Source organism: Ammospiza nelsoni, chromosome 8 (genome assembly GCF_027579445.1).
Source record: "Ammospiza nelsoni isolate bAmmNel1 chromosome 8, bAmmNel1.pri, whole genome shotgun sequence".
Classification (NCBI taxonomy): domain Eukaryota; kingdom Metazoa; phylum Chordata; class Aves; order Passeriformes; family Passerellidae; genus Ammospiza; species Ammospiza nelsoni.
Genome location: NC_080640.1, coordinates 1397224 through 1424723, shown reverse-complemented (window position 1 = coordinate 1424723; position 27500 = coordinate 1397224). Strand labels below are relative to the sequence as shown.

The following is a 27500-nucleotide window of genomic DNA, read 5'->3' as shown; positions in this document are numbered from 1 at the left end:
TATGCCAGTTATTAAAGACATTATTTTTTTGCTATGCTAACTATTTAACATATTGCAGCTGCCATGGTAAATAGAGGCTGGTGACAAGGGACGCTGAGGAAGAGCATTACATGAACTCCTTCTTAGGTTAAATTGCTGGAGTGTCTCTACATAGGTAAAGAAAAAAATCCACCACATCTGATAAGAGAAATTTATATTATTTATATGGAACAGAACAAACCAATTTACAAGAAAGGCACTTAAGTGGGGAGCTTATTTATTAATGAGTGTAGTACACAAGCTAATGGGGTTGTAATGCAGATGCACCCAAAGCCCAGAGGACAGCAATCTCCAGGCACTCTGCTTCAGAGAGAGGAGGGAAAGCAGGCTGGGAAAATACTCCTGCCCCATTCCAGATGGAGTTATGAAAAGTCGTTTTGTCTGTCTTGTCTTAGCAGGGTGGTCTGTCCCCAGTTCTCCCATCACAGGGAGTTTTGGAGTAGGAATGAGATAGGACAAGAGGAGTGGGATGAATGGGAAGGGCTTTGAGCTGAAGGAGGGTGAATTTTGGTGAGATATGAGGAAGGAATTCCTGGCTGGGAGGGTGGGCAGCCCTGGCACAGGTGCCCAGAGCAGCTGTGGCTGCCCCTGGATCCCTGGCAGTGCCCAAGGCCAGGCTGGACATTGGGGCTGGAGCACCTGGGACAGTGGGAGGTGTCCCTGCCATGGCAGGGGTGGGATGAGATGAGTTTTAACCTTTATCCCTTCCTACCCAAACCATTCCAGGATTGTGATGTGGCAGTGCCAGGGCTGTAAATCCCTGTGCAAGGAGGTTCAGATGTGACTTTAAGGTCACATCAGCTCAGCACCCCAGGGCAGCACCTCTGCACAGGGAAGCTCCAGAACTCCAGGATCCAGCAATGAGGGATCCCCCTGCATCCAGAGATTTGGGAGAAGATGGGAGAAGCAAGAGCCATGCTGTGGCCAGGCTGGTCCATGAAGGGCAGAGTGTGTTTAAATTACATTGCTGTGCTCAGCCTTTAACAAGCTCCTTCTGAGGTGGCAGTTTATAGACTCTTATTTCAGTTAATTATAACAGCACTTTTTGAAACAGTATTTTTATTGGTTTTATTGATGTGCCCTGCTGGCTTTCCAATCAACTATTGGGTCCTGCCTGGTTACCTGAGAGAAAAGCTTTTCCTCCTGGATGCAGAGATGCAGGGATGGCCTGTGGCAGGGGAGGGCTCTCTTGGTACCTGCAGAAGGGCCCTCCCTGCCAGAGCCTGCCCAGAGTGACCGAGGCACTGTGGAGTGTTGGGAACAGCAAACTCCACATCAGCTTGATCCAAATGAAGGAAAATGCTCTTTACTCTTTGTTCTCCTCACTGGTGTATTTTTGTGGTTGAGGCCAAATTGGTAAGAGGTACAGCCAGTTCTTGGCTGGGTGATGCCATTTTGGGAGAGATCCTGCTGATGTGTGTGGTAGCAACCTCAAAGCCCTGCAGAAAGGCTGTGGATATCTCCATTAACTATGCTGTTTTAATTGGGATATATTAGTTTTTCTAAGGAGCTCTAAGGTGTCCCCAGAGTCTCCTGTTCTCCAGGTGAGCAGCCCCAGCTCTCCCAGCATGGCTCCAGAGCAGAGGGGCTCCAGCCCTGGAGCATCTTTGTGGCCTCTGGACCCACTTCAGGAGAGCAGGAGATGCTCAGGGGTCACAGACTTTACACCCACACTGGGAACTTGCTTTGAAAAACGTCCTGGCAAGTCGAATTCTTAAGAGGTTCCTGATTTATCTGTATCTTAATTCATTTTAATAGGCTGGAGGATCTGCAGGTGCTGTTGATTATAATTCTTGGTGCTCACTGTCATCTGGAATTCATGCACTGACGCACGTCAAGGTGGACATCCAAAGTCAGGGCCCAGTTCCAATAATTCAGCCTTAGGTTTTTGTCCTTCAGTGTCCCCGTGCACCAGATCAGAGACCTGGGTCTTGCACTGTAAGGGTTGTAATGTGTATTTTAACTCCCTTAGGCTTGGTGGATTTTTTTTTTTAAATCCATGCATAATTGGGATTATATCTGTCTGAGATATGCAGCAAAAAATGTAAATTTGACTTCAGATACCAGTTAGCAGTTGGGTTATCACTGCAAGGCAGGGTGCTGAGTAGGGCTGGTGGGTTTGTGGCCATTGCAGAGAGCTGGGGGTGGTGGTGAATCCCCAAAACCAGCATTGCAGAGGGCTGGGGATGGTGATCAATCCCCAAACCAGCATTGCAGAGGGCTGGGAATGGTGATCAGTCCCCAAAACCAGCCTTGCAGAGGGCTGGGGATGGTGATCAATCCCCAAACCAGCCTTGCAGAGGGCTGGGGATGGTGATCAATCCCCAAAACCATCCTTGCAGAGGGCTGGGGATGGTGATCAGTCCCAAAAACCAGCATTGAAAAGGGCTGGGGATGGTGATCAGTCCCCAGAAGCAGCAGGGACAGCAGCGCAGCGCGGGGAATGCGGTGTGCGGTTTAAGGGTCCCCTGCAGCCAGCCCTAACACAGTTAATTGCCTGTGATAAAACCGACCTCCCAGGTCTGATGGGAGACTTCTTTTATATAAGAAAAAATGTTTTGTAACAATTTCTTGTAAGTGCTAAAATTAACTGACTTTCTTTTAACCTAATTAAAGCTGGAGCTGATGATATCACCTATGCTTAATGTTGCCGAACATCTCGGCCAGAGTGTGCTGTGCTTGGAGCTTGGCTCCAGTTCTGCTTCCTGCTTTAAAACATTTAATGTGAAGCATCTGCTCGGTTGTTGCTGGTTCAGGGTGTGCTCGATCTCAATCTAGAACAGGGTGGTCCTTCCCCACACAGAAGATGCACAGAAAACGAGCTTTTTTTATCTTTTCGGCAAATTCTCCCGGTCGTTCTGCTGCCAAACCTGCTGATTTGAAACGGAAATATTTGTGAAGAGGTCACTGTGATATTAGGGATATTTGTGCTCTCTCAGTAGGGCCCAGCTGTTGGTGTTTGAAGGGTTTCATTGATGGAGGGGAGCGGGTCTCTCTGGGGAAGGTCTCTGAGCTGACAGAGCTCCTGGTGCTGATGAGCACCAGAGCTCACTGTGGTTGTCTTGGCCTGGATCATTCCTGCTAGCACAGATGGGGTACAAACGTGCAGGAAGAAATCTGGAGAGGCCAGGAATTAGCCTGGAAAAGCTGTGGGTGGGAAACAGGAAGAAAGCAGCACTGGGATGGGTGAGCAGTGTGGAGGTGGAGCAGGAAATCTTCAGCAGGGCAGTAAGGTCAGACTGAGAGTCCAGAGATGGTCCAGACCTCTGAGGTCAGCAGGGGTGGTGGTGGCCAGCATGGGGAAAGGACAGAACTTCAAAGGTGGCCTAAGGACGGTGGACAGGAGTGAGGGGAAAAGGAGAATGGCTTCAAACTGCCAAAGGGAAGATGGAATACTGGGGAGAAATTCTTCTGTGAGGATGGTGAGGCCCTGGCACAGAGAAGATGTGGATGCCCCTGGATCCCTGGCAGTGCCCAAGGCCAGGTTGGACAGGGCCAGGAGCAGCCTGGGACATTGAAAAGTGTCCCTGTCCATGGCAGAGGTGGAACAAGGTGTTTAATGTCCCTTCCAACCCCAAGCAGTCTGGGATTGAGGGAAGGAGGGTGGCACGGAGCAGACAGCAAAGGGCACTGGGAGGCACAGGGGGAGATTGAGGTGGGTGTACAGCCAGAACTTGGTGGTTGCTTTAACAAGGATATTTGTTCCCAGTGGGATTGACTGCTGTGAAAGCACAAGAAATGCTCGGGAAGGGAAGCCAAGCCCACACACACAGAGCGTTGTTTTCCCTGGATGTGTTTCAGGTGTTCAGGGAAGTCACCGCCGTGGTCGCGCAGTGCCACATCCCAGGGCAGGATCTTGTTTGAAATCTGTGTCTCCCTGTATAGGATTCCAATCAAAACTTTAATGGTCCAGGGCAGTGAGTAGCATTTAATGACCTTCAGTGCTATCACTTGAGTCTTTTGGGCATTGACATTGATTTTCCTTATCTTGGCATGTGGAGACAGGAGTCTCACTCCATCCTTTGAACTGTTTGCTGGTGCACACCAGGAGCAGGGAATAAGCAGGGAGCAGCTTTGCAGGGATCATGGGCTTGGACAAGCCCAGTTTGGCCCCCAAATTTAATGTCAATAATTGCAAAAGTTGGGGAAAAAATGACACTATTTAAATATCTTTGTATTCACTCAAGAGGTGTGTTTATTTATTACTTAGTGTATCATTAATTTAATATGTTCATGTATTATGTGATTAATTATAATTTGTTATATTAATTAATTAGAATTTATATTGTGTATATGATGCTCAAATCTCTGTGCAGGTGCTTCTTTCCCAGGGTTAAAGAGAGGCTGCAGAATTTCTCACCAGTTAGATCTGTAACAACTTGCATGCTCCAGAGCAGATAAAAACAGAATAAGGAAAACATTGCACAGGTTGTATGACAGGGACAAAGTCTGACTCAGCTCCAATTTCTCATGTTCTTCCCTAAATGCATCAATTTTTTCTTAATAGGTCTTAAAAGGAGCAGTGTCGGGGCTGCTCGACAGGAATTGGGGTTATTGCTGTTTATTGCAGCTCTCATCCCTTTTTTAATCTCTCCCTCCCATCATAGAGCCACTTCATTTATAAGCAGCTAAATTAAACTATGTCAGGATGTGCTTGGCCATGAATTTTAAACCTAAAAAGGCGCTTTGTTCGTTGGTGCAGTTGTGGGGAAGAAATGCAGCAGAGCCACCCGGCTATTTGAACTCTTTATTTGCCACATTTACAATATTAATAACACTGTTTCCAGAAGTTGTCACATCAAGTAAAAGATCTTCATTCCGGGCTGTCTTTTGGGGCCAAATCGAGACTGGATGCATGCATTTAATAAATTGTAGTCTCAAGTAGTCATTTTGGTAAATAATTAGCTAGGGTGGAAGAATAAGTTAGCATATTGTATGCATCTAATGCTGCAAATGTACACCCAGCAAACTTTGCTATTAATCAACAGTCAAGCACTGTAAGTTGGGTCTCATACATAATGAATTGTCCTGAAACCTCCTGGGCTTCATTGATAGAAAAATAAGAGAAAACACCCGTGTAGTAAGCTTTGGAATAAAATTTAACGAGATTGCTCTGCATCCCGTAATCGGTTTGGAGTCATTAGAGACCAGATAATTCAGCTGCAGTTTTGGGGTGGCTTTAGCCTTCATCTATCAAAGAAAGGCTGCTTAAATGACATTTCGGTGTGGATAAAATACATTTTTAGTTAATTTCACAATGAAGGCTGCAGTAAAAACATCAGCTCACTCTGTGTTGTTGTGGAACAAGTAATGCTGCCTCACTAAGTCTCATTTTAATGTTAATTTTTGTGTGCTAATCATCACTGATCCTTCCATTTGAAAGGTAACACAGCAGCTATTTCTCTAAAAGAAAATTAATTTGGTAAGATAAGCACAGATCTATGTAATTGTGAGAAGAGGACAGCCTTCAGTTTTCAGATAGTGCAACTTTTTTCTGTTAGGAATTCAGGTGTGTGAGAGCTATGTGACAACTTATCTTCAGTCATTTGCTGAACAAACAAAAAATGCCATTTAAAACCCAATAATTTTAAAATTATTCTGGTCCCTCATATGTATTCTTTGCAAAAATTACCATTCAGGTCCTAGAGGACTAACAGTGACTTCTCCTGCAAGTGTAAAAATTTACTCAGGTTTAGGAGCTCTGTTAATTTTACATATCTATATAGATATATATCTATATATCTATAGAGATATATATAAAAAACTTATATAAATATTAAGAATTTTCTGTACTAATGACACTCATGGAGCTCTGTACCAACCAGACTCTTCCCACCTTTGGGGAAGAAAATCACAAAAATGCGCAAAAAAAAAAAAGATAAAATTACAAAATTACAAAATTTTAAATTAAGAAATATTACCAAAAAATTAAAATTTAAAAATTTAGAATTAATAATGTACTCTGAGTGTGCCCACATGTATCAATGGCACTTTGTTGACTCCAGGCTAGGAGGAGTTGCAATCTTTATTTAGTTAAGGAGTTTTTTTCATTTCTGTCTCAAGAAAAAAAAAAAAATGAAAATTTTAAAATTGAAGCCAAGGGGTCTCTTCACTGGCTCAGTTTCTAAACCTCTCCTTAGGCAAGCCACTGGAAGGTGAGGTGGTTTTCCAGGGATAAAACACTCAGGTGTGTGTGGCTACAGGCAATGGAATTGGGATTTTGGATGTTAAATTCAACCAATCAATTGTGTTTAAAATACACAAATATTTTATAAATAGACATCAATTTTATAAATACATTATGGGAGCTGCTAGGACATTCTCCTGGTATTTATTTATGCTAAGGAAGCTGCCAGCTCCTGGCTTTCCCATGGAATGTGCCAGCAGAGTCGTGTTACATCCCCTTCCTTTCAGCACAGCCCAAGGTCCACCTTGTTTCCCTTCAGTTTCTGAAGGACCGAGGCAAAAAGCAGCTCAGAAATAAATAATGAGCATCCTGCCCCTTCAGGACATGGCTTCTCCCAGCATTTCCCTGGTTTCCATCATGGCTGAGCTCTTTGGGATGATCCCGGAGCCAATCCGCCGCTTACATGTTTATTTTGGAAGCGCCTGAGAAACTTCCAGTTCTTGGCGGTGGCTTTGGAAGGAGCTGTTAAACTGAAACAGGTGCTGCTGCTTTCCTCCCCCTCTGCTGGAAGCAGCTCTTCCTTCCTTTCATCCTGTGCAGAGGTGAGGAGGCGCGGGAGGATGGGCTGGAGCTGTGGGAAGGCTCCTCTCAGTGCATTGGTGTGGATGCAGGGCTGTTGGAAAAGAAATGAAATTTAGCAAAATATTTAATTATAGTGAGTTGTGTGTGAACTGGTTTGTTAAAAGTAGTTTTGTAGCCGTTGAAAGTGTGTTGGGTTTTGTGTGTTACCTAGCAGGTAGTCTTAGGGATTTAATAAATAATTAAACTAGTGCAAGAAGGTAAGAATGCTAACCTGTCTAGAGGCAGAATACAATGCTCTTAGAATAAGATAAGCAGAGGATTAATGATCTTGGTTGTGAACCAAGGAACGTATCACAAGGGGTCTGTGACCAGGCAAGGGGAACGGGGAAACTGTTCCTTAGAGACTTCGTTGTGAATCGCATGTATAAGAGGGAAGCACCCATACGCGAATTCGGGGGCTCGGACTTTGGGACGTGAGACCCCAGTTCCCCGGGCCCTTAATAAAGCACCCACAAAACTTATCCGAGTTTTGTGTCATTTATCAATCGGGCAACAGGGCCAGCTGCCTCCCCAGCTTGGGCAGGCTCTGGGAAGGGCTGGGATGGGAAGGAATGGGCAGGATTGCAGGGGGAATGGTGTGGAGCAGCTGTGGGGTGTGAAAACCCTGATCCTGGGGTGGATTCCCATGTTGGGGTTGGTCTGGCGCTCTCTTGGACGTCACCACCACAGGCTGGAGATGTGCAGGAGCAGCACTGGGTGCCTGGCCTGAATAAAATCTCTCTGTGAGACACATCCAACTGGGAAAAATATACATTTCTTTCTAGATGTCTTTAGGTAGCTTAAAATGAGCTTTTATTTCTGATTGGGGAATTTGCAGTTGTAATGAAGCATCCCACTGTAAAGCCATGTTCATCATGTGAAGCTGAATATCCACTTACCCCAAATATCCCCAAAAAGTTAAGGCAGACATGTGACAGACGTGTGACACTGCTGACATATTAGAGGGCACCACACTGCTGCAAACCAAAAACTTCTGGGTCAAAAAATAAAATAAAAATAAAAATAAAATAAAATAACATAAAAATAACTAAAATAACATAAATGAAAGGAAATGAAATGAAATATAAAATGCACACTAAACTCCAACAGCAACGGTTGGTTGTTCACCAGGTAAAAATACAAAACTCTTCACTTTGAATTTTTTGGGATGCCAGGCAGCACCCAGCATAACTCAGGAATGAAAACAAGTGCAGTGACAGACTCTGATGAAAATGGAAGCGATTTAAACAATATTAATGCGGTTTAAATAAAAGTTTTCATTATTCCAACCCCACTGCAAAAAAAAAAAAGACATTGGTACTTTTTAAGGAAAAACAAAATTCTCCAGGGTGAAAGCAAAGCAGTCAGATTTCTTACATATTTTGTTTAGGGTTTGGGGTTTTTATTTTTCGATGAACACACATTATTTTCCTGTATAAAAGCAAAATTGCATCATGTTGATCACAGGTTTAAGACTGAAACTTTCCATAGGCAAAGCAGTGGAAGGCCACTTGGGCCACCCCTCCGTGTGCTGCTGGTGCCTCTGTGATCCTTTCCTTTCCTTTTTATTTTTTCATTCCCAAAGTTCAGGCCCAGGTGGCTCATACCAGGTGACTCTCAGGTGTGTGTTTTTCTCTCAATTTCCACTTGTTCCTGTCCATCCTGACCCAGAGGTGCTCAAAGATCCGTGCCTGGAGCAGGGAGTTGAGAAACCTTCCAAGGAATCCGACACCGGGCAGAGGGATTTCCTTCCAGGGGGGAATTTCCCATGATGTGACTCCTCTGCTCCTCTCACCAGTGTTTTCAGACCACTTGGACTCAGCTCTTTGAAACGTGCTTAAGGCTTTGAAGCCTGAGAAAATCCTTTAAAAGGCAGCTGGTGCTTTCAGGGCGATATTTAATGCCGAGGCAGTTTGTGGAAGTTGTGCTATGCAAGTTTGGAGAGGGAAGGGCAGGGAGGGGAGGAGGGCAAGCAGAAGACACTCATGCATGAGTTGTGTGCCTTCTTTTTCTTTATTAAAGCTGTCAAATTCCCAGGAATAGCTGTTGCCAAGCAAAATTAATGTGAAGGTTTTTCTTTTTTTTTTTTTTTTTTTCCAACTCCCTGCCAGTTTGAAGCTCTGGCTGTGTGTGTTGGCACGTGGAGTGTGTGTCCTCCAGGAAAAGAGCTCAGGGCATTCCTGGAGAGCAAATTCATTCCTGCCTTGCAGAGCCTTCCCTTTCCTGGCCGAGGTGGGGGTGGCAGGTGTTGGGAAAGCCTCTGGTGTTGGATTGCTGGGAGAATGGCCCCACCAGAAACATCTGGAGATGTTCAGCGGTGGCAGGGCACTGCCATTAAAAGCAGCAATTAAAAAGAAAATTAAAAATAAATTCCCTCCAAACACTCCTGCCAGGGAGCACCTGGAGAAGTGAGGAACGTGTGTGTGATGGTTTGGCTTGGAGTGGGACCTTAAATGGGACCTTAAAACCCCCCCAGTGCCACCCCTGCCATGGCAGGGACACCTCCCACTGTCCCAGGGTGCCCCAGTGTCCAGCCTGGCCTTGGGCACTGCCAGGGATCCAGGGGCAGCCACAGCTGCTCTGGGCACCTGTGCCAGGGCTGCCCACCCTCACAGGGAACAATTCCCAATATCCCACCCAGCCCTGCCAGGGAACAATTCCCAACTCCCAATCTCCCATCCAGCCCTGCCAGGAACAATTCCCAATTCCCAATATCCCACCCAGCCCTGCCAGGGAACAATTCCCAATTCCCAATCTCCCACCCATCCCTGCCCTCTGGCACTGGGAGCCATTCCCTGTGTCCTGTCCCTCCATCCCTGTCCCCAGTCCCTCTGCAGCTCTCCTGGAGCCCCTTCAGGCCCTGCAGGTGCTCCCAGAGTCTCCCTGGAGCTGCTCCCCACTTGTTTTGGGGGTGACTGGTGCTGGTTGGGTTCCCTTGGGCTGCTCCTCACACAGAGCCCAGAGCTGCTGCTCCCAGAGCCGTGAGGAGTTGGGAATTTTTCTGTTTTATTGGTGACATTACAGCCCAAATGATTTCCAGACTCCCAAGAATGGGAAACAGGATGATGTGAAAAACATAAGGAGATCATCATAAGCTTTGAGCACTCTTGGTGCTCTTCTGGATAAATGGAGCAGAAAAGCCTCCCCACTTCTGGGCCAGGTTTCAGAGGAGTTGTTGTTATTATAGTCTCTCATTGTTATTTTGTTGTAGCTCTAACAATTCATAGTAAAACAGAGCCACATTCTGCTGTGTTGTACCTGTGTGAAATTATGGATTATCCGTGGTGTTGGGAGCTTGGTTTGAAGTCCATGCCATGGGGATTTGTGCACAAAAGTTTGTGCATGGATTCTCATGCTTTTTCTTTAAGCAAAGATATTATTAATCAGAAAAACAGCATAAAGCAGACACCAGGTTTAAAAAGCAACTTGATCCTACTTCACATACATAAAGTCAAAAGCATGGATTTGATAAATAAATGGAAAGAGAAATAAAATTGCACTTAACTGCTACCAAACTGGATTTTTTTTGGGAATTTCAGGAATAATTTTGGGAAAATTTTGGGGACTTTTTGTGGATTTTTTGGGGAATTTCAGGGATTATTTTTTGTAATTTTGGGAATGTCAGGGATTATTTGGGGAACTATTTTGGGAATTCTGGGAATTTTTTTTTTAAATTTTTGGAATTATTTTGGGCATTTGGGGGCTTTTTTGGGGGGAATTTCAGGGATTATTTGGGAAATCTTGGGGGTTATTTTGGGAATTATTTCAGGAATTTTGGGACTTTCAGGGAAAACCAGAAGACTCTGCTGTTGAGGTCTAGCACAACCTCTGCCTCTGGGTTTATTTCCAGCTGGGAGACAAAGCTGCAAGAATCAGGAAATTTCTGGGTGATGGTGGTGAGGGTTCTGGATTTGGGAAGGTTGCTGGCAGGGGTTGCTGTTCCATCACCCTGGATGTTGTTGTCTCCATCATTTCCCATGGATGCACTGTGTGTTTGCTGCTGTCCTCACACGGGTCTCTGCAGTTGTGAGAGTCCCCCCTACCCCACCCCAGCCTTGGGAAGCACCAGGAGAGCACCTCCACCCCCTTCCCAGCACTGCTGTGCACCCCTGGAAACATCCAGCTTGGAAAGCACAGCTGGACACAAGTCCAGGGCTCCCTTTTTCACCCCCTCATCCACACCTTGCTCTTCCAGGGGGAAAGAAAAAAGAAAAAGGAGCAAGGGAAGAAGCCCATTTTTATTTACAGGTGCTTTCTGTTGGCTCACTTTGCTCCTCAGCCCCTGCCAGCACGAGCTGCCACTGAAAATCAAATGAATTCTCAATTGCTTCCTTCCAATTCAATCAGGGGAGGGAAGCAGAGACCTGCCACGGCACTGGAGGAAGGGAGAGCTGCTTCCTTCCCTGCTTCCCCAGGGATGGCCTGGGGACAGGGGACTGCTCCCCCAGGGGACACGGAGCAGGAGCCTCCCCTCCACCCCTCCTGGAAGCACGAGGATGTGTCACCCACCTGGCCTGGGGGGTGTTCCTGCTCCCTGGCGTGGCTGTGCCCTCGTTCCTGGGCTTTCTTACAGGTGTTCATAACACTGTTCTGCCTTTGTAGGGGTGGTGAGGGTGAGGTTTTGTTACTGCTCTGAGGAATGCCTTCGCTTTTCTCTGAGAAGAGAAGAAAAGAGGTCTGGCTCCAGATGAAAGGTTTAGGGGTTTTTATTTTGCTGACAGAGTGTGAATATTGGGTTTTATCGCAGCACCACAGAGTTGTTTTGCGTGGAAGGGACCTCCAAGCCTCGCTCTGCTCAAGGTTGTTCAGAGCCCTGTCCGGCCTGGTTTTGTCACTGTGCCCAGCGTAACCCTGCCTTTCTCTGTGTCCCAGCAGGGCAGAGCCCTCGGTGGCGTGCGAGGCGTGCGAGGAGCTGCCGGAGCCCCTGCGGCAGTGCACGGCCTGGCTGCGCGCCTACTTCTGTGAGCCTGCCAGCACGGGGAGCCTGCCCCTGCCAGCCCTGCACCACCCCCTGCTCCGGAGAGGTCAGTGCCACCCGGGACCGTGCCCACAGGGCTTCCGGGCCGAGGGAAGGGACGAGGATCTGGCTCCGTGGTTCGCAGGGCTGGTTTGTTATTTTATGGTATATAACGCATTAAAACTACACTGAAAGAATAGAAGAAAGGGTGTCATCAGAAGGCTGGCTAAGAATAGAAAAGGAAAGAATGATAACAAAGGTTTGTGTCTTAGGGAGTCCGAGCCAGCTGACTGAGATTGGCCATTAATCAGAAACAACCCCATGAGACCAATCCCAGCTGCACCTGTGTGGGATCTCAGCACCTCAGGGTGGAGGTGCAGAGTGGCCGAGACCACCCTTGGGGGGCTCGGGAGTCCTGGAATGTTGCCAGAAGTGTCTGGTGGCTGGGCTTTGATCCTACAAAGGAGACGACACCTGTATGAGGACTGGGAGGAATTCACTGGGTGAATGGTGAAGGGATAAGTTAGTTAAAGTGTAAAACACAGGGTTTAGGATTTTGGTACAGGGGGGTCTAAAGAAGTAAGATGGAGGAATTGGGGCGTGTCCTGTTCTTCTTCTTCTTCTTCTTGGCCTCCATCTTCTGTGGTGGTGGTGGCACTTTGGGATTGGTCATTACTAAAAGTGCACCGGTTAATAAGGGTAGAAGGTATTGGGGAGAAATGATAAATATTGTACACGTAACTTCGGGTATAAAGATAAGTGACCGCCCGGGGGTTTGGGGAGTGTGCCCATGGCTGGCTGCTGTGCAGACCTCTGTCGGGCTGAAAGAAAATCTTTTAGATAAACAATTAATAAACACCAAGACCGAGTCAAGATCAGAAGTCTCTCCTCGTCCTTTGAAGCGCCAAGCTCTTCAAGGCCATCCCTGGGCCTTTCCAGGCCACCTAAACATCACCGAAACCTTACACACCTGTTGCATCCCACAGCAGCAGATAACCATTGTTTGCATTTTGTTCCTGAGGCCTCCCAGCTTCTCAGGAGGGAAAATCCTTGAGGGAAAGGATTTTCCATAAAAGATGTCTGTGACACCACCCCCCCTGCCCTCTGCCATCAGCCCCTGGCCCCCGTCTCCCTCATCCTTGCCCTATAAAGGGACATGGTTCAGCTGAAAGGTTGGGCTGTGAGCACACCTGGAGGGCTGGGAGCTGCTCCGGGAGCTGGGGCTGCCTAAAGCAGCTTTTGGCCACCAAGAGGGGGCTGAGGCATTGACATCACTTCTACAGCTCCCTGACAGGAGCGATGTCATGGCTTTTGAGGTTCTTTTATGGAAGGCTTTGGTCCATCCCTAGGGCACAACCTTCCTCTCAGACCTCTCAGGGCTGAACCCCAAACCAGCAGCAGTGCTTACACCAAGGAATCTCATTCACACAGCCAAAAAGAATTCAGGAACCCATTCAGGAAAACTAATGGAAAGGAAAAAAAAGTAATGTTTTATTTAGATATTTTTTTAACGTTTTGTTTGTAAATTTTGATGTTTCATAAGGCACTGAAGAACTTTTAAAAGAGGAAAAATAAGGATATTTGTTAATAGGGAGCTTCCGAAGGGAAACAATCAGCACCCTTGAATTTTTGAGCAAAGGAAGGAAAGTTCTTCAGCACATCCAGTCTGAGAACCAGGAGCTGTGCAGGGCTGGGACGTGGCTCTGGGCATCACCTGAGGGTCCCTGCAGCTCCCTGGCCCTGTGAGGTGACACTGGGGTGCCAGTGCCCACTGTGCTGGGGGGTTTGGGTGTGCCCAGCTGGGCTGCAGGGCAGGGCTCCCATTTCTGCATGTGCACATCCAATTTTTTTAAATTTACCTCCCTCATTTGCTCCTGGCCTGGCCCAGGTCTGTATGTGTGTGTTTTATTGGGGGAAGGCTCCTACATCATGGAAACATTAATGAAGAATTAATTGCCTCAAATCACAACGATGTGAGAGCATTTCTGTTCTTCTGTCACTTTCTCCTACTGATACTTTCATAAAACCGAAAAATATTGCATTTGAAGGAATGTGGAAATAGATGTGCAAAGTTGGAAGGAACTGGTTTTAAAAGTTATTTAGGAGAAAGGTGATGTAAAAGTAAAATTCTGATGGATTGCACTTCAGTTTATCTGCACATCAGAGTTGCAGTTCTGCTAAATTAGGAATTTGGTATTTATTTGCTTTTGCACATTTACATTTGAAAGTGCCTGCTCGTTTCTCCGGGCGCTGAAAAACGCAGAACAAACATCAGTGAGAGCTGAGGATCCAAAGCCAGACAGGCTTTTTCTCATCACTCTGACTTTTCACATTTCTGTTCAGCACCAGGAGCCCTGAGCAGGCTGGGGCAGTGCCAGGTGTCCCTGCCCATGGCAGGGGTGACACTGGATGAGCTTTCAGGTCCCCCCAGCCCAAACCAGGCTGGAATTCTGTGATTCCGTGATCATCAAAACCTTTGGCCCTTTTCCCCCCTTCCCTGTAAGTGTGACCATGTTCAGTATTGCTCTTTGAGAGAGGGTTCAAATTCCATCCTCAAGTGCTTTTGTAATCACTTGACTGTTGCATAAATTCTTCCTAATCAGTGCTTACATCAAATTTTATTTTATTTTTCTGCACTAACTTTATCTGGGGACCAGAAGGGTTTTGGTTATGCCAAAAAAACGCATTAAAAAGGTTTCTCGTCTAACAAAAAAAAAAATGTATAAAGTGCTTTTGGGATGAAACACTTCTCAGTTCATGGTCAGTTTTCTGCAACTGCTTTTGTGCCAGCTTTGAGGACATCATTCCTTGTGGACAGAAAAATCATGACAATCAGCTCTGACATACCAAAAGCAGAGAGATTTGCAGATGCAGAAAGTAGAGATGATCTGCTTTATATTCATTAAGAAATTCTGTAATAATTCAGTATCTGCTGTTTCAGTGGCTTCTCCTATATCTTAAACTTGTCCAAAGTGTCTTTCATTTTCTAAATTACTGTTAAGCAGGAGAAATGTGTTTAAAGTACAAAATCAACCGTTCCTCTCTTACCTTGGCATTGGCAAAGCTGGAGTCTGAGTCTTGAGGCAGGCAGGAGAATCACAGAACCATTAGGGCTGGAAAAGACCTTTAAGGTCACCCAGCCCAACCCTTCCAGCCCCAGCACCATGCTCACCCCTAATCCGTGTCCCCAGGTGCCACATCCACGTGGTTTTTGAGTTTTTCCAGGGATGGTGACTCCACCACTGCCCTGCACAGGCTGTGCCAGGGCTGGGCAGCTTTCCCATGAAGGAGTTTTCCCTAACTTCCAGTCTGAACCTGCCTGGCACAGTTTGAGGCCGTTTCCCCCAGAAGTGTCCCTTGTTCCCTGGGAGCAGAGCCTGACCCCCCCTGACTGCCTGTCAGGGATTTGTGGAGAGGGAAAAGTTGGGTTTCCCAACGCCCCCAGGAGTTCTCCCCTTACTGGCTCTCTCCAGCCTATATGCAGCCATTATATTTATTTCCAAACATAATTGAAAATGTGGAACAAAATTTCAACAACCCATGAAATTTCACTGAGCAAAGTCAGCTTCTCCCACTGCTCTGAGTGGGGCATCTCGGAAAATCCCCTGCACATTCCTAATGGGAAATGATTAATGGCCCTTAATGGAGCCTGGTCATTAGCTCCCTTTCTGTACAAAGAGGAAAATTGAATGTTGTTGTTTTGAGGGCTGGGACACGGGGAAGGTGACGCTGATTTGGCCACTCCTGAATTTCCTGCCCTCCCTTTGTGGTGCTGTGGAGTGGGGTGGCTGCAGTGGCACAGGGTGGCACGGGGTGGCTGTGCTGTGTGTTTGCAGTGGGATGGCACAGGGTGGCACAGGGGTGGCTGTGCTGTGTGTTTGCAGTGGGATGGCACAGGGTGGCACAGGGGTGGCTGTGCTGTGTATTTGCAGTGGCACAGGGTGGCACGGCGTGGCTGTGCTGTGTGTTTGCAGTGGGATGGCACAGGGTGGCACAGGGGTGGCTGTGCTGTGTGTTTGCAGTGGGATGGCACAGGGTGGCACAGGGGTGGCTGTGCTGTGTATTTGCAGTGGCACAGGGTGGCACGGCGTGGCTGTGCTGTGTGTTTGCAGTGGCACAGGGTGGCACAGGGATGGCACAGGGATGGCACAGGGGTGGCTGTGCTGTGTTTGCAGTGGGGTGGCACAGGATGGCTGTGCTGTGTTTGCAGTGGGGTGGCACAGGATGGCTGTGCTGTGTTTGCAGTGGCACAGGGTGGCACAGGGGTGGCTGTGCTGTGTTTGCAGTGGCAGGATGGCACAGGGATGGCACAAGGATGGCTGTGCTGTGTTTGCAGTGGCACAGGGTGGCACGGGATGGCTGTGCTGTGTGTTTGCAGTGGGATGGCACAGGGGTGGATGTGCTGTGTTTGCAGTGGCACAGGATGGCACAGGGTGGCACGGGGTGGCTGTGCTGTGTGTTTGCAGACCAGATGGCTCATTAGAGCACAGGACAGAGGAAATTGGAGACACAGCAGAGTTTTCCTTCGCCCTGTGATGAGCAGCAGCCCTGGGGTTCTGCTCCTTGCTGAGCTTTTCCCTCAGTCCAGCTCAGTCCTCCTGTTCCCACCTGAGCTGTAAATTCCTGTGTCAGAGATCTGGAAGTGGCACTAGGGGCATTGATGGTTTTAAACTGAAGGAGGGTCATTTACATTGGATTTTGGGCAGGAATTGTTCCCCGCAGGGTCGGCAGCCCCTGGATCCCTGGCAGTGCCCAAGGCCCGGCTGGAGCAGCCTGGGACAGGGGAAGGTGTCAGGTGTGGAGGTGCAGAGAGGCCGAGACCACCCTTGGGGGGCTCGGGAGTCCTGGAATGTTGCCAGACGTGTCTGGTGGCTGCACTTTGATCCTGCACAGGAGACGACACCTGTATGAGGACTGGGAGGAATTCACTGGGTGAATGGTGAAGGGATAAGTTAGTTAAAGTGTAAAACACAGGGTTTAGGATTTTGGTACAGGGGGGGGGTCTAAAGAAGTAAGATGGAGGAATTTGGGCGTGTCCTGTTCTTCTTCTTCTTCTTCTTGGCCTCCATCTTCTGTGGTGGTGGTGGCACTTTGGGATTGGTTATTACTAGAAGTGCACCGGTTAATAAGGGTAGAAGGTATTGGGGAGAAATGATAAATATTGTACACGTAACTTTGGGTATAAAGATAAGTGACCGCCCAGGGGCTCGCAGTGTGCTCATGGCTGACTTGCTGTGCAGACCTCTGTCGGGCTGAAAGAAAATCTTTTAGATAAACAATTAATAAACACCAAGACCGAGACAAGATCAGAAGTCTCTCCTCGTCCTTTGAAGCGTCGGCTCTTCAAGGCCATCCCTGGGCCTTTCCAGGCCACCCAAACAGCTCACAGAAAACCTTACAGTCAGGAACCTGATGACTTCCAGGCCCCTTCAGCCCAAAGCGTTCCCTGGTTGTGGCACAGCCCCGGCAAAGGCAGAGCCCAGCTGTGCAGGAGGGCCCGGGAGGAGCAGCTGAGGATGGGGAGCAGGGAGGAGAGCTGCGATCCCCCGAGCACGGCGTAGGTTATTCATCCAAGGGGGGATATTGATGAGGCACCTCGTGCATAACGGGAGCCTTCAAAGGCGCCGGGAGCGGCTCCGTTCTCGGGCCCGGCTGACGTGGGCAGGCTGTAATCAATAATTACCCTGTGATTTCCTGCTCTGCAGACGCTGGCCCTGCCCGGGGCTGCTGGGAGCACGGGGAAATGCCAGCCCTGGCATGGGGAACCTCCTCACTTGGCGTCACCCTGGGCTGTGGGATGTCCCCCTGGGAAGCTCCCGTGGAGAAAACCCTGCCAAAACACATCCTCAGTACTCTGCGCCCTTCCAGGAGCTGCCCTAGCACCTCTCTTTTACTAATTTTACACTTTAGAAACTATAAAAAACTCCCAGCTTGCAGCAAATTAAGAAAAAAAAGTAAATTTTTCTGTATTTTCTGATTGTGGCTCAGCAAAAGCCATGGTATTTTTTCATTCTTATAGTGGACAGAATAGTTAAATCACAAGTTTGCGGGGCTGTTAATTTGTGTGCTTCTGATATGACAAATTAAACATCCCTTGATGCTTACATTTGAAATAGATTTCAGCGGCTGTGCTGCTCACCCTAATTATGGTATCCTGAGAGTAAATTTTTCCCACGTACAACTTATCCATAGACTTTTTCAATATATAAAAATTATTTCAATAAGAAAAGCATTTACATTATTAAAATGAATTACAGATCTCTTTTCCCTTTCTTTAAATTACAGTAAAAATATTGCAAGAATCATTGACTTGGTTGAGATATTGTCAAGTAAAGCTGGAATGTTTGAATCTTCAGGTGCCAGTTTGTGGATAAACTGCAATTTTTGTAAATACATATTTTCATGTTTCAGGCATGCACATATTCAGGTTCAGTGCATTTAGGCAGTCCTGTGGTGGCCTTTGTGTTCAGGTGTCATTAAGCTGAGATTTACGATCAGATTTTGCTTCAAGGAGCAGTCCCTGGGACTTCCACCCTTTATTTTAGAGATATTGATGTAGATATAGAAGATACAGATTAGATACAGATTAGATATAAATTATATAGCTATAGATAGATATAGATTGGATATAGATATAGATTAGATATAGATATAGATATAGATACAGATTAGATATAGATATAGATATATAGCTGTAGATAGATATAGCTTAAATATAGATATAGATATATTAGAGATATATTAGATATATAGATTATATAGATAGATACAGATTAGATATAGATATAGATATAGATGTAGATATAGATATAGATATATAGCTGTAGATAGATATAGCTTAAATATAGATTTAGATATATTAGAGATAGATTAGATATATAGATTATAGATATAGATATAGATATATATATCTGTAGATAGATATAGTTTAAATATAGATTTAGATATATTAGAGATAGATTAGATATATAGATTATATAGATAGATATAGATATAGATATAGATATAGATATAGATATAGATATATATAGCTGTAGATAGATATAGCTTAAATATAGATTTAGATATATTAGAGATAGATTAGATATATAGATTATATAGATAGATACAGATTAGATATAGATATAGATATAGATATAGATATAGATATATATAGCTGTAGATAGATATAGCTTAAATATAGATTTAGATATATTAGAGATAGATTAGATATATAGATTATATAGATAGATACAGATTAGATATAGATATAGATATAGATATAGATATAGATATAGATATAGATATAAAGCTGTAGATAGATATAGGTTAAATATAGATATAGATATATTAGAGATATAGATTATATAGATAGATACAGATTAGATATAGATATAGATATAGATATAGATATAGATATATAGCTGTAGATAGATATAGGTTAAATATAGATATAGATATATTAGAGATATATTAGATATATAGATTATATAGATAGATACATATTAGATATAGATATAGATATAGATATAGATATAGATATATAGCTGTAGATATAGCTTAAATACAGATTTAAATATATTAGAGATAGATTAGATATATAGATTATATAGATAGATATAGATTAGATAGATATAGATTAGATATAGATATAGATATAGATATAGATATAGATATAGATATAGATACAGATATAGATTACATATAGATATATAAGATGTAGATACATATTTATGGTTAAAGCATAAACATCCTTAGTAGGAAAAGTAGCAAATGCAGCCAACAGGGAAACCAGGAGTTCCAGTATCAGCTCCTCATGGTTCCCTTCTTTCCAGCAAAAATGGACAATTCAATTCATTTCTCTGGGAAAGTGGGAACCCAGCAGGTTGTATCAGCTAGAGACATGGATGGGTGGGAGATTGGGCAGGAATTGTTCCCTGGAGGGCGGGCAGGGGCTGGGATGGAATTCCCAGATTTGCTGTGGCTGCCCCGGGTCCCTGGAGTGCCCAAGGCCAGGCTGGACACTGGGGCTGGGACACCCTGGGGCAATGGAAGTGTCCCTGCGTGACACTGAATGAGCTTTGAGGTCCCTTCCAACCCACCTCATGGGATTCTGTATTTATATTTTCCAGTCTTGAGCTGCTCTGTTCGCTCACTGAGGAGGCAGGACTTGCCCTTTCCTAGGCAAATACAAATTGGCATTTTCTCCACTGATTTTTGCAGCAATTTGTGAAATTCTCTTCCATTTGGTAGTAGAGGTTCAATTCATTAAGGGAAAAAAAGGTTGATAAATGTCTCTGATTTTCCCTTTCTCAACCCTGCAGCTTCATCAGACATGCAAATACATTTCTATTTAGGCTTTTAGAAAGTGTTAAATGTGAAATAATCTGCTCGGAAACGTTCATACTTCACATATCTGGACATGGCAGATTCAAGTGCAGGGAGCTGACAAGCTTTCCTATTTCTGTCTGCCAACTCAAAATTCAAATTCCAGAGACTGGCATCTTCTTTTATTACCATTTCATGTGAGAGGAGTTTTGATAAGCAGAAAGTCACTGTTTTGTGAGACATTTAATGGATTTTTACAATCCAATACTTTCCTACAATTTTCTGCAAACAGAAATCAATCCTCTCCAACCTTCAAAAATGGAAACAGCAAAACCCCAAAACAGCCCAGTTACTTTTATACATCTAATTCTTTTTCCAGCCCAGTTGCCCCGTTGCTTTCTATCAACTATATGTATTTAAAAACAAAACTAAACAAAACAAAACAAAAAAATCAATACAAATGCAGTCTGGACAGAAATATCTTCCAAATTCCTGACCCAATTCCTGTTGAATTCACACCAAAATTCCCATAATTTCCAGTGGAAGCCCTGTGTGGTTTTAAGTGTACCTCAAATACTATTATTGAATTTCATAGGGTAAATTGTCTGCCAGATGTGGCCCATTTAGGAGAATTCAGGCCCTCTTAGGTGCAAATTTCCTTTTTGGCAGCACTGATTGCAGATGTTGATGAGATTTTGGTGGAATCTTTCAGAGATTGGACCTTGGAAGAGTCTAAGGATGGACAGAGCAGTGTGTCTGTCCTGTCATGGGGAAAGCAGTGAGAGGATCATTTATTTTTTAAAATAAATTTTAATTAATTTATTTATTAAAATAATTTTTTTTATAATTAATTGTATTTCCAGTAGGACAATCCTTTCTTGCCAGTATTCTTAACATTATTACAGGTAGGCCATAATTAGAATGGAGGAGCATTTTATAAATAGGAGTTTTTTAGGTAAAAGTGGGTTGAAGGTCCACAGCCAGTGCTCACCTGTGCAATGGCAATATTTTGACCTGTTCTCAGAGAATTTGAGGATATTCAATATTTAGGATTCTGAAACAGCTGCAGAGGTCTGTGGATCTTGTTATTCCAAATTTTTGAAATACTATCAAATACTATCAAATTATTCCACACTTCTGTTTAGAAAGAAGGGGTTTGTGTGTTGGTGAGGGGATACTGGGGAGGAATTCCTGGCTGGGAGGGGCTGGGATGGAATTCCCAGAGCAGCTGTGGCTGCCCCTGGGTCCCTGGAAATGTCCAAGGCCAGGCTGGAGCACCCTGCCATGGCTGGGGTGGCACTGGATGAGCTTTGGGGTCCCTTCCAACCCAAACCATCCCATGATTCCATGATAAATATTTCCACAGAACCGCTGTTGGACCAAAATCAGGGCAGCTTCACTCTAAAATCAGCTGCTCTAAAAGCCACCTGCGTGTGAGGCTTCTTTATAAAGTGAATTTGCTCAAAATCACATCCCTTTTCTCCCCATGAAGGAAGAGGAATCAGTTGACCCCGATCTAAGAACCATTTTGACCAACCCGGTAACTTTTGACACTGCTGCTTGTAGATGAGATTTAGATTAAAAGGTAAGAATTGAAGGTGGTAAAACCCCACCAGTGTAGGAAAATGGCTTTTTTATCCAGAGTCGTGTGCTCATCTTCACCCAGAGCCCCAGACCTCAGCACCTGCTCTCATTGCAGACCTGTGAGGAATAAGTTTAATTTAATTCATTTTTCCTTTGATTTGTTGGCTGGCTTGCCACACATGCAGCCCCACATAACCTTTGCACCCCTCCTTAATAAAAACCCATGCAATCAAGATAAAAGGAAAGGATTTTATAAATACAGCCTCTCACACCCGTTTTATTAATGAACTTTCAGGCAAGTTTACTTAAAACCCCATATCAATAGGAAATACCATCAATACTTATATGCATTTAACCTGTTTGGTGTCTCAGAGGTAATGGGCTTAATGGGACTGTTACTATGGTGAGCACCTTGTTTCTAAGTAATATTGTTAATTTTTTTTCAGGAAATGACAATGTAGTGACGTTTCTGACAGCTCTTTTATTAGGGGCACACAAATAAATCTGTCTGACAAAAAAAAAAATTATCATAAAGGTATTTTTGTGCTTCTTGACCTAAGAATGCCCTTTTCTGACCCATTTCCAGGATGTTTTGACACATCTCCTGACCAGTTTATTTGCTGACCATTTAATTCTGGGGGAAGCAAGGTCTCACTTAACTGGAAAAACACACTTCTCACTAGAAATTTGCATCCCGCACTCCTCTCAGAATAAAATATGCAAGAACAACATAAATGGCACACTCCTTTTTTTCCTTTCTTTCTTTTTTCCCCATGAATTGGGCCTTTGATGTTCAAGAGGAGCAAGTATTAAAGGACATCCCTAGAAGGCTGTAGAAATTGTCCCTATTTATGACAAATGTAAAATAGTACAAATCTAGCTGAATGTGATGGTGTCATTAGTTTGTGAATCGCATCCTCGAAAATAACTGTGGAGGAGCCAAATCGGTTTAAAAGAAGATAACAAAATGGTTTAAGCTACTTAGGTTGAATGCCAATTATATTTTAATATTCAACTGAGCATATTTTACTAAGAAAAAAGGCAGCGTCGACGCATGCATAACTCATTGGCAGCGTCGACCAGCTGTGCCACTCTTCTCTTCGAATCACTTTGTGCATTTTAGTAGCATGGTAATTTAGTAGAGAACTACCTGAGTGATGGCATTTTCAATGAGCAGGTAATCTACAGAGAATTTTTATATGGTTATGAGTTCTGTGCTTCAGCCTGGCAACACAAAAATACATCAAGACCAATTACGGTATCAACTTTCAGCGTGATACCCTTGCCACGCAAGTGCATGTATTTCTGCCCCAGGCATTTCAAATTGCATCTAATTTGAAATCTTTGGGGTTTTAATTAAATTTCAGAATATATGGAATTCTTCATTAGTACCTGCTCTGAATAGCAGATTATACTTCTCTCAGTCTCTCGTTAAAGAAGTAGGCTGTGGTAAATAGCATGTTCAAGAACTGATCATTTGTGGTGCCTGGATATTGGGAACAGAAATAGTGAAATGCAAAATAATATCAAAAAGATTATTAGTCCAGTGAGGGACTCTTGATTTGTATTTTAATGGAATTTTACATTTCTCTTAATGATTTGCAAATTGTCCTCTGATTATAAGATGCATTAAGCTTTTCATTTTAATGGAGAGACACAGCCATTAGCAGAAATTTTTTTTTCTGTCTTCTTTTTAGAGTGCTTCCCTGCAGCAGATAAATATTGAAACCATTAACACCTTTTGATGTACTTTATAGTGCTGCAGCTTGGACCAATACATGAATGAACATCACCCTTTTATATTTTAGCACTTTGCTGGAAGCTCCTGGTTGTCGTTCCGTGGGTGAACAATGACCGGAGCCCTGCGTTTCCCTGCCTTCGTTTCCTCATAATTAATGTTCCAAATGTTTCGGGGAACGTCATTCATATTTAATGCCAAAAGAAGTAGTAAAGCCAACAAAAGTCGAGATCTGAAATGCAGATGGAGGGTGCCGTGACCTTAGCTCTGACCATCCTTCCAGGGAGGAGGGTTTGTTAGGGATCCGCAGTGGGCGAGAACACAACCGGCTCCTTTGTTGCAGGCTCCAGAATACACCAGCACTCTTCATTTGGCAATCTGAAAGTCAAATTTCCTCCTTGCTTTCAGCTTAACGTGAACCCTTAATGTTGTATAAACATGTTGTGCCTGTGCTGACTTCATTGGGTTTGGCAGGAGAGCACGGCATGCAGAGCAGCCTCTTTTTCGTGGCGGCTTGCGAAGCGTGAGGAGGATTTTCCTGATGCTGCAGGTCCGTGTTAAACAACAGGTCTGTTGCATCAGGTAAACGTGTGATTATGAACCTTACCAACTGAGGGAAATCCCTGTAATATTCTTTAGATGCTTCGGAAAATTAAATTATTCTTTAAGAGGTGCAGGGCTGGGGTGTTTCCCCAGCCCCACCTGCTTCTCACTAACAAATAACCCAAATTTCTGCCTGTGCCTCCTCAGACTCCTCCTCTCCTGGCAGGTTACCTGTGAGAACTTCCTCCAAGCAAGGCACTGATTTGAGGCCTGCCTGTTAATTGAGCAGCCTCGAATCTGTGAAATCCCATCAGGGGTCACTGGTAGGGCTGCTCCTGTGTTTGCTTCCAGGATGTCTGTTTAAATAATTTGGATCTCGGGAATTCCAGTTGCAGTTCATTTAAGCAGCGCTGTGTGATGGCACTGGGATCAGTCTGAGGCTGAGTGGCTTCATGGGATCACACTTCACCTCTTCCCTGTTGTTCTGTTGGCTGCTTGAATACATACTCCTTAAAAGAAAAAAAGAAAAAGCAAAAACACACCTTAACTTTGAGACTGAAGCCAGAAGGTTCTGGGAATTATTTGCTGCTGCTGCAGCATTCTTGGAAGGATGTTGTGAATTAGTGTTTGGAAAGTGCTGTGTACATCTTAGCTCCATCCATTAGGTATTTGTATAACTCAATAATAAATTAATGCAAATTTTTAAAAAATCGGTACTTTAATACTGATTTCATTTGAATGCAGTGAGGAAATAGTTCCATTTTATTGCATTTAAGCACTTTAATGAGTATTATTTTTAACGTGCACATTTACAAAGGAACTTATAGAAAGCTGAAGAATTCTCTGTTCCTTTTTTTAGCCTAGTGAGGATCTCACACTTTGTTCACGTAGTGCAGCACATTTGCATTGCATGTTTCATATATTAATTTTCTAGGCCAGGTTATCTTTGGCAGCAGGATCTTCACAAAGCAACTGAGGGTGCAGATTTCTTGCTCCAGAGTCCTTTGGGAGGGGATATTTGGGGCTGTGACGAAAAATGAAATGGAAGAAACACCTCTTCAGTGTAACTCTACGTGGAATTATAGAATAAAAGCAATTCTGTGGGAAGCAGGGGAAATAGAGGAGAGATGCTGGGGCCTCCCAGCCTCCTCTGCCTTGCTGGAGGAGAACATCAGGATCCAGGGGTGACCCAGTGTGGTCAAAGGTTTGCAGAGAATTAACGTTTCCTTTCGGCCAAATAACCTGGCCTGATGTTGCCCTGTTCCCTGAGTGGATATAGAATAGGTTTGTGGAGGTACCTGGGGGATGCAAGGGATTCCTTCTGGATGAATGTCTTGGATTGGAAAGGAATTTAAAGATCCTCCAGTTCCAAATCTGTGTAACATTCCAAATATGTAGCACATGATATTGCAGTGTGGGAGAAGAAATAGCCCTGTTCTTGTAAGGTGATGAAACAAATTCCAGTTTACAACATCAGTTTTACACCAGCTGATGTCAAAATTGGTGGATTTATTCCCCTTTTATGGAATCCCAGAACAGTTCGGGTGGGAAGGGACCCCAAATCCCACCCCAGCCATGGCAGGGACACCTCCCACTGTCCCAGGGTGTCCCAATGTCCAGCCTGGCCTTGGGCACTGCCAGGGATCCAGGGGCAGCCACAGCTGCTCTGGGCACCTGTGCCAGGGCTGCCCACCCTGCCAGGGAACAATTCCTGATTCCCAATATCCCACCCAGCCCTGCCAGGAACAATTCCCAATTCCCAATCTCCCACCCATCCCTGCCCTCTGGCACTGGGAGCCATTCCCTGTGTCCTGTCCCTCCATCCCTGTCCCCAGTCCCTCTGCAGCCTCCTTTCCTTTTTCCTTTTCCCTTTTTCCTTTTTCCTTTTTCCTTTTTCCTTTTTCCTTTTTCCTTTTTCCTTTTTCCTTTTTCCTTTTTCCTTTTTCCTTTTTCCTTTTTCCTTTTTCCTTTTTCCTTTTCCCTTTTTCCTTTCCTTTTTCTCATGGGAATGTGTTGGAGCCTTGCAATGGTGACCAATAATCTCATAAGACCTTTCTGTGAATTTTAAAGCCCATGTCTCACACTTCCTTCATGATGGTTCTGGATTTTGTGTCCTGAGGTAGGATTTGAGGCTCTTGTTAAGGTTTGTCACTTTATTTCTCCAAATTTGCCCAATTTGTGCTCAATTTTGCTGCCCAGTTTTGCAGTCCCAGGTGCAGTTGATGATCCTGACCAAGACCTCAAACCCAAGGTCCTGATGAGTTGGAAATTTTGGAGTTTATGAGCTTAATTTATAGGGATGAATTGGAAATTGTGCTTTATCAAGGTGTGTGAGCATTGAATGCTTTATCTACGCCTTGTGTTTTGGGTTCATTGATACTGGAATGACACTTGCAGCATATCCATAAATCTGAGAGGAGTTTTCTGCAGAACCTCCCTGCTGGTTCCAGCCTGTGACCAGAGGGTCCTGCCTTCCCATCAGTGTGATCAGGAAACTGCATTTATTCTGATTGATTTATTTATTTATTTACTAGCAAATCCTCTTATTTATTCAGGAGCTCTGGGCAGGTTTGTGTGGCTCGTTACCAGGACGAGTCAGCCTGCGAGGCTGCCTTTCTGTTGAGCTCCAGCAGTGCAGATTGAGGTAAACTCACTTTAATTTTTGTTATTTCCTCTGGAGAAGGAGAAGGGGTGAGACCTCCCCAGGGCTGGCAAAAACAAGAACTCCAATAAAGGGGGAGAAAAGGAGAGTAGAGGTGGGACCGGGAGGTGCATTCGGTGCACACCCGCAGGGATTTCTGAATTTTGGGTCGGGTGTTGGCCACTGGTGACCTCCTGTCACACGGGGCCACGAGGGAGAGCAGTCCGAGCTCTGTCTGCAGGGTGCAGCTGATGAGGAGAATTTCAAAGCTGCCCAGGTGAAGTTCTTGGTGAGTCCCAGCTCCCTGACAAAGAGAAATAGAGGCAAGTCCCTCATTTGTTCCTATCCTGAATGGGGAAATAGAAATTTAATTTTCTGGCCCAGTCACTTAGAAATTGCAGCTGAGCTGGTGCGTGGTGTCTCTGGAAGGGCCATTCTGTGTCTGTTCCAGAACAGGATGAAGGGTTGTGCAGCAGTAAATAATGATAAAATATGGCCAGTTAAGCTGAGTTTGCAGTGATAAGGCAGTGGTTGAGTTTCTCTGATCTGCAGGTCTCTTGTATTTATGTATACAGCAGTTCCTGTGTGGATTTCAAATGTCCATAAAGTCAGTGAAAGGTTATTTTTACCTACTTTGCACAATTTCCTGCTCCCAAAACTGATGTATTTGAAACAAAGCAAAAAATATTTGCTGCTGGAATGAGATTTTGAATGGGAAATGTTAGCCTGGAGAAGATTTCTGTCCCTGATCATTCAACCTGGAGTTAAGGCATTATAGAAACACCAGCAGGTCTTTGTTGGTGCTCAGGTTTGAGTTGCAGATTTGGGATCTGTGTCTCAGTCTCTGCCTCCTCTCCCAAACCTCTCCTTGCTCCCTGCAGTGCCCAGGTAGGAGTTAAGACATTCCCAAAACAGAACTGTCAGTGTTTTGGTGTTCTGCTGA

At 44.7% G+C, this 27500-nt stretch overlaps 1 protein-coding gene across 1 annotated transcript in view; it reads left to right on the top strand.

Moving 5' to 3' along the window:
• MGMT (O-6-methylguanine-DNA methyltransferase) overlaps positions 1 to 27500 on the top strand; it is a 140134-nt gene that overhangs the window by 95426 nt on the left and 17208 nt on the right. The window contains exon 4 of the mRNA XM_059477480.1: positions 11660 to 11811. Within this exon, the coding sequence (XP_059333463.1) occupies positions 11660 to 11811 (152 nt within the window). The remainder of the gene's footprint in view (positions 1 to 11659; positions 11812 to 27500) is intronic.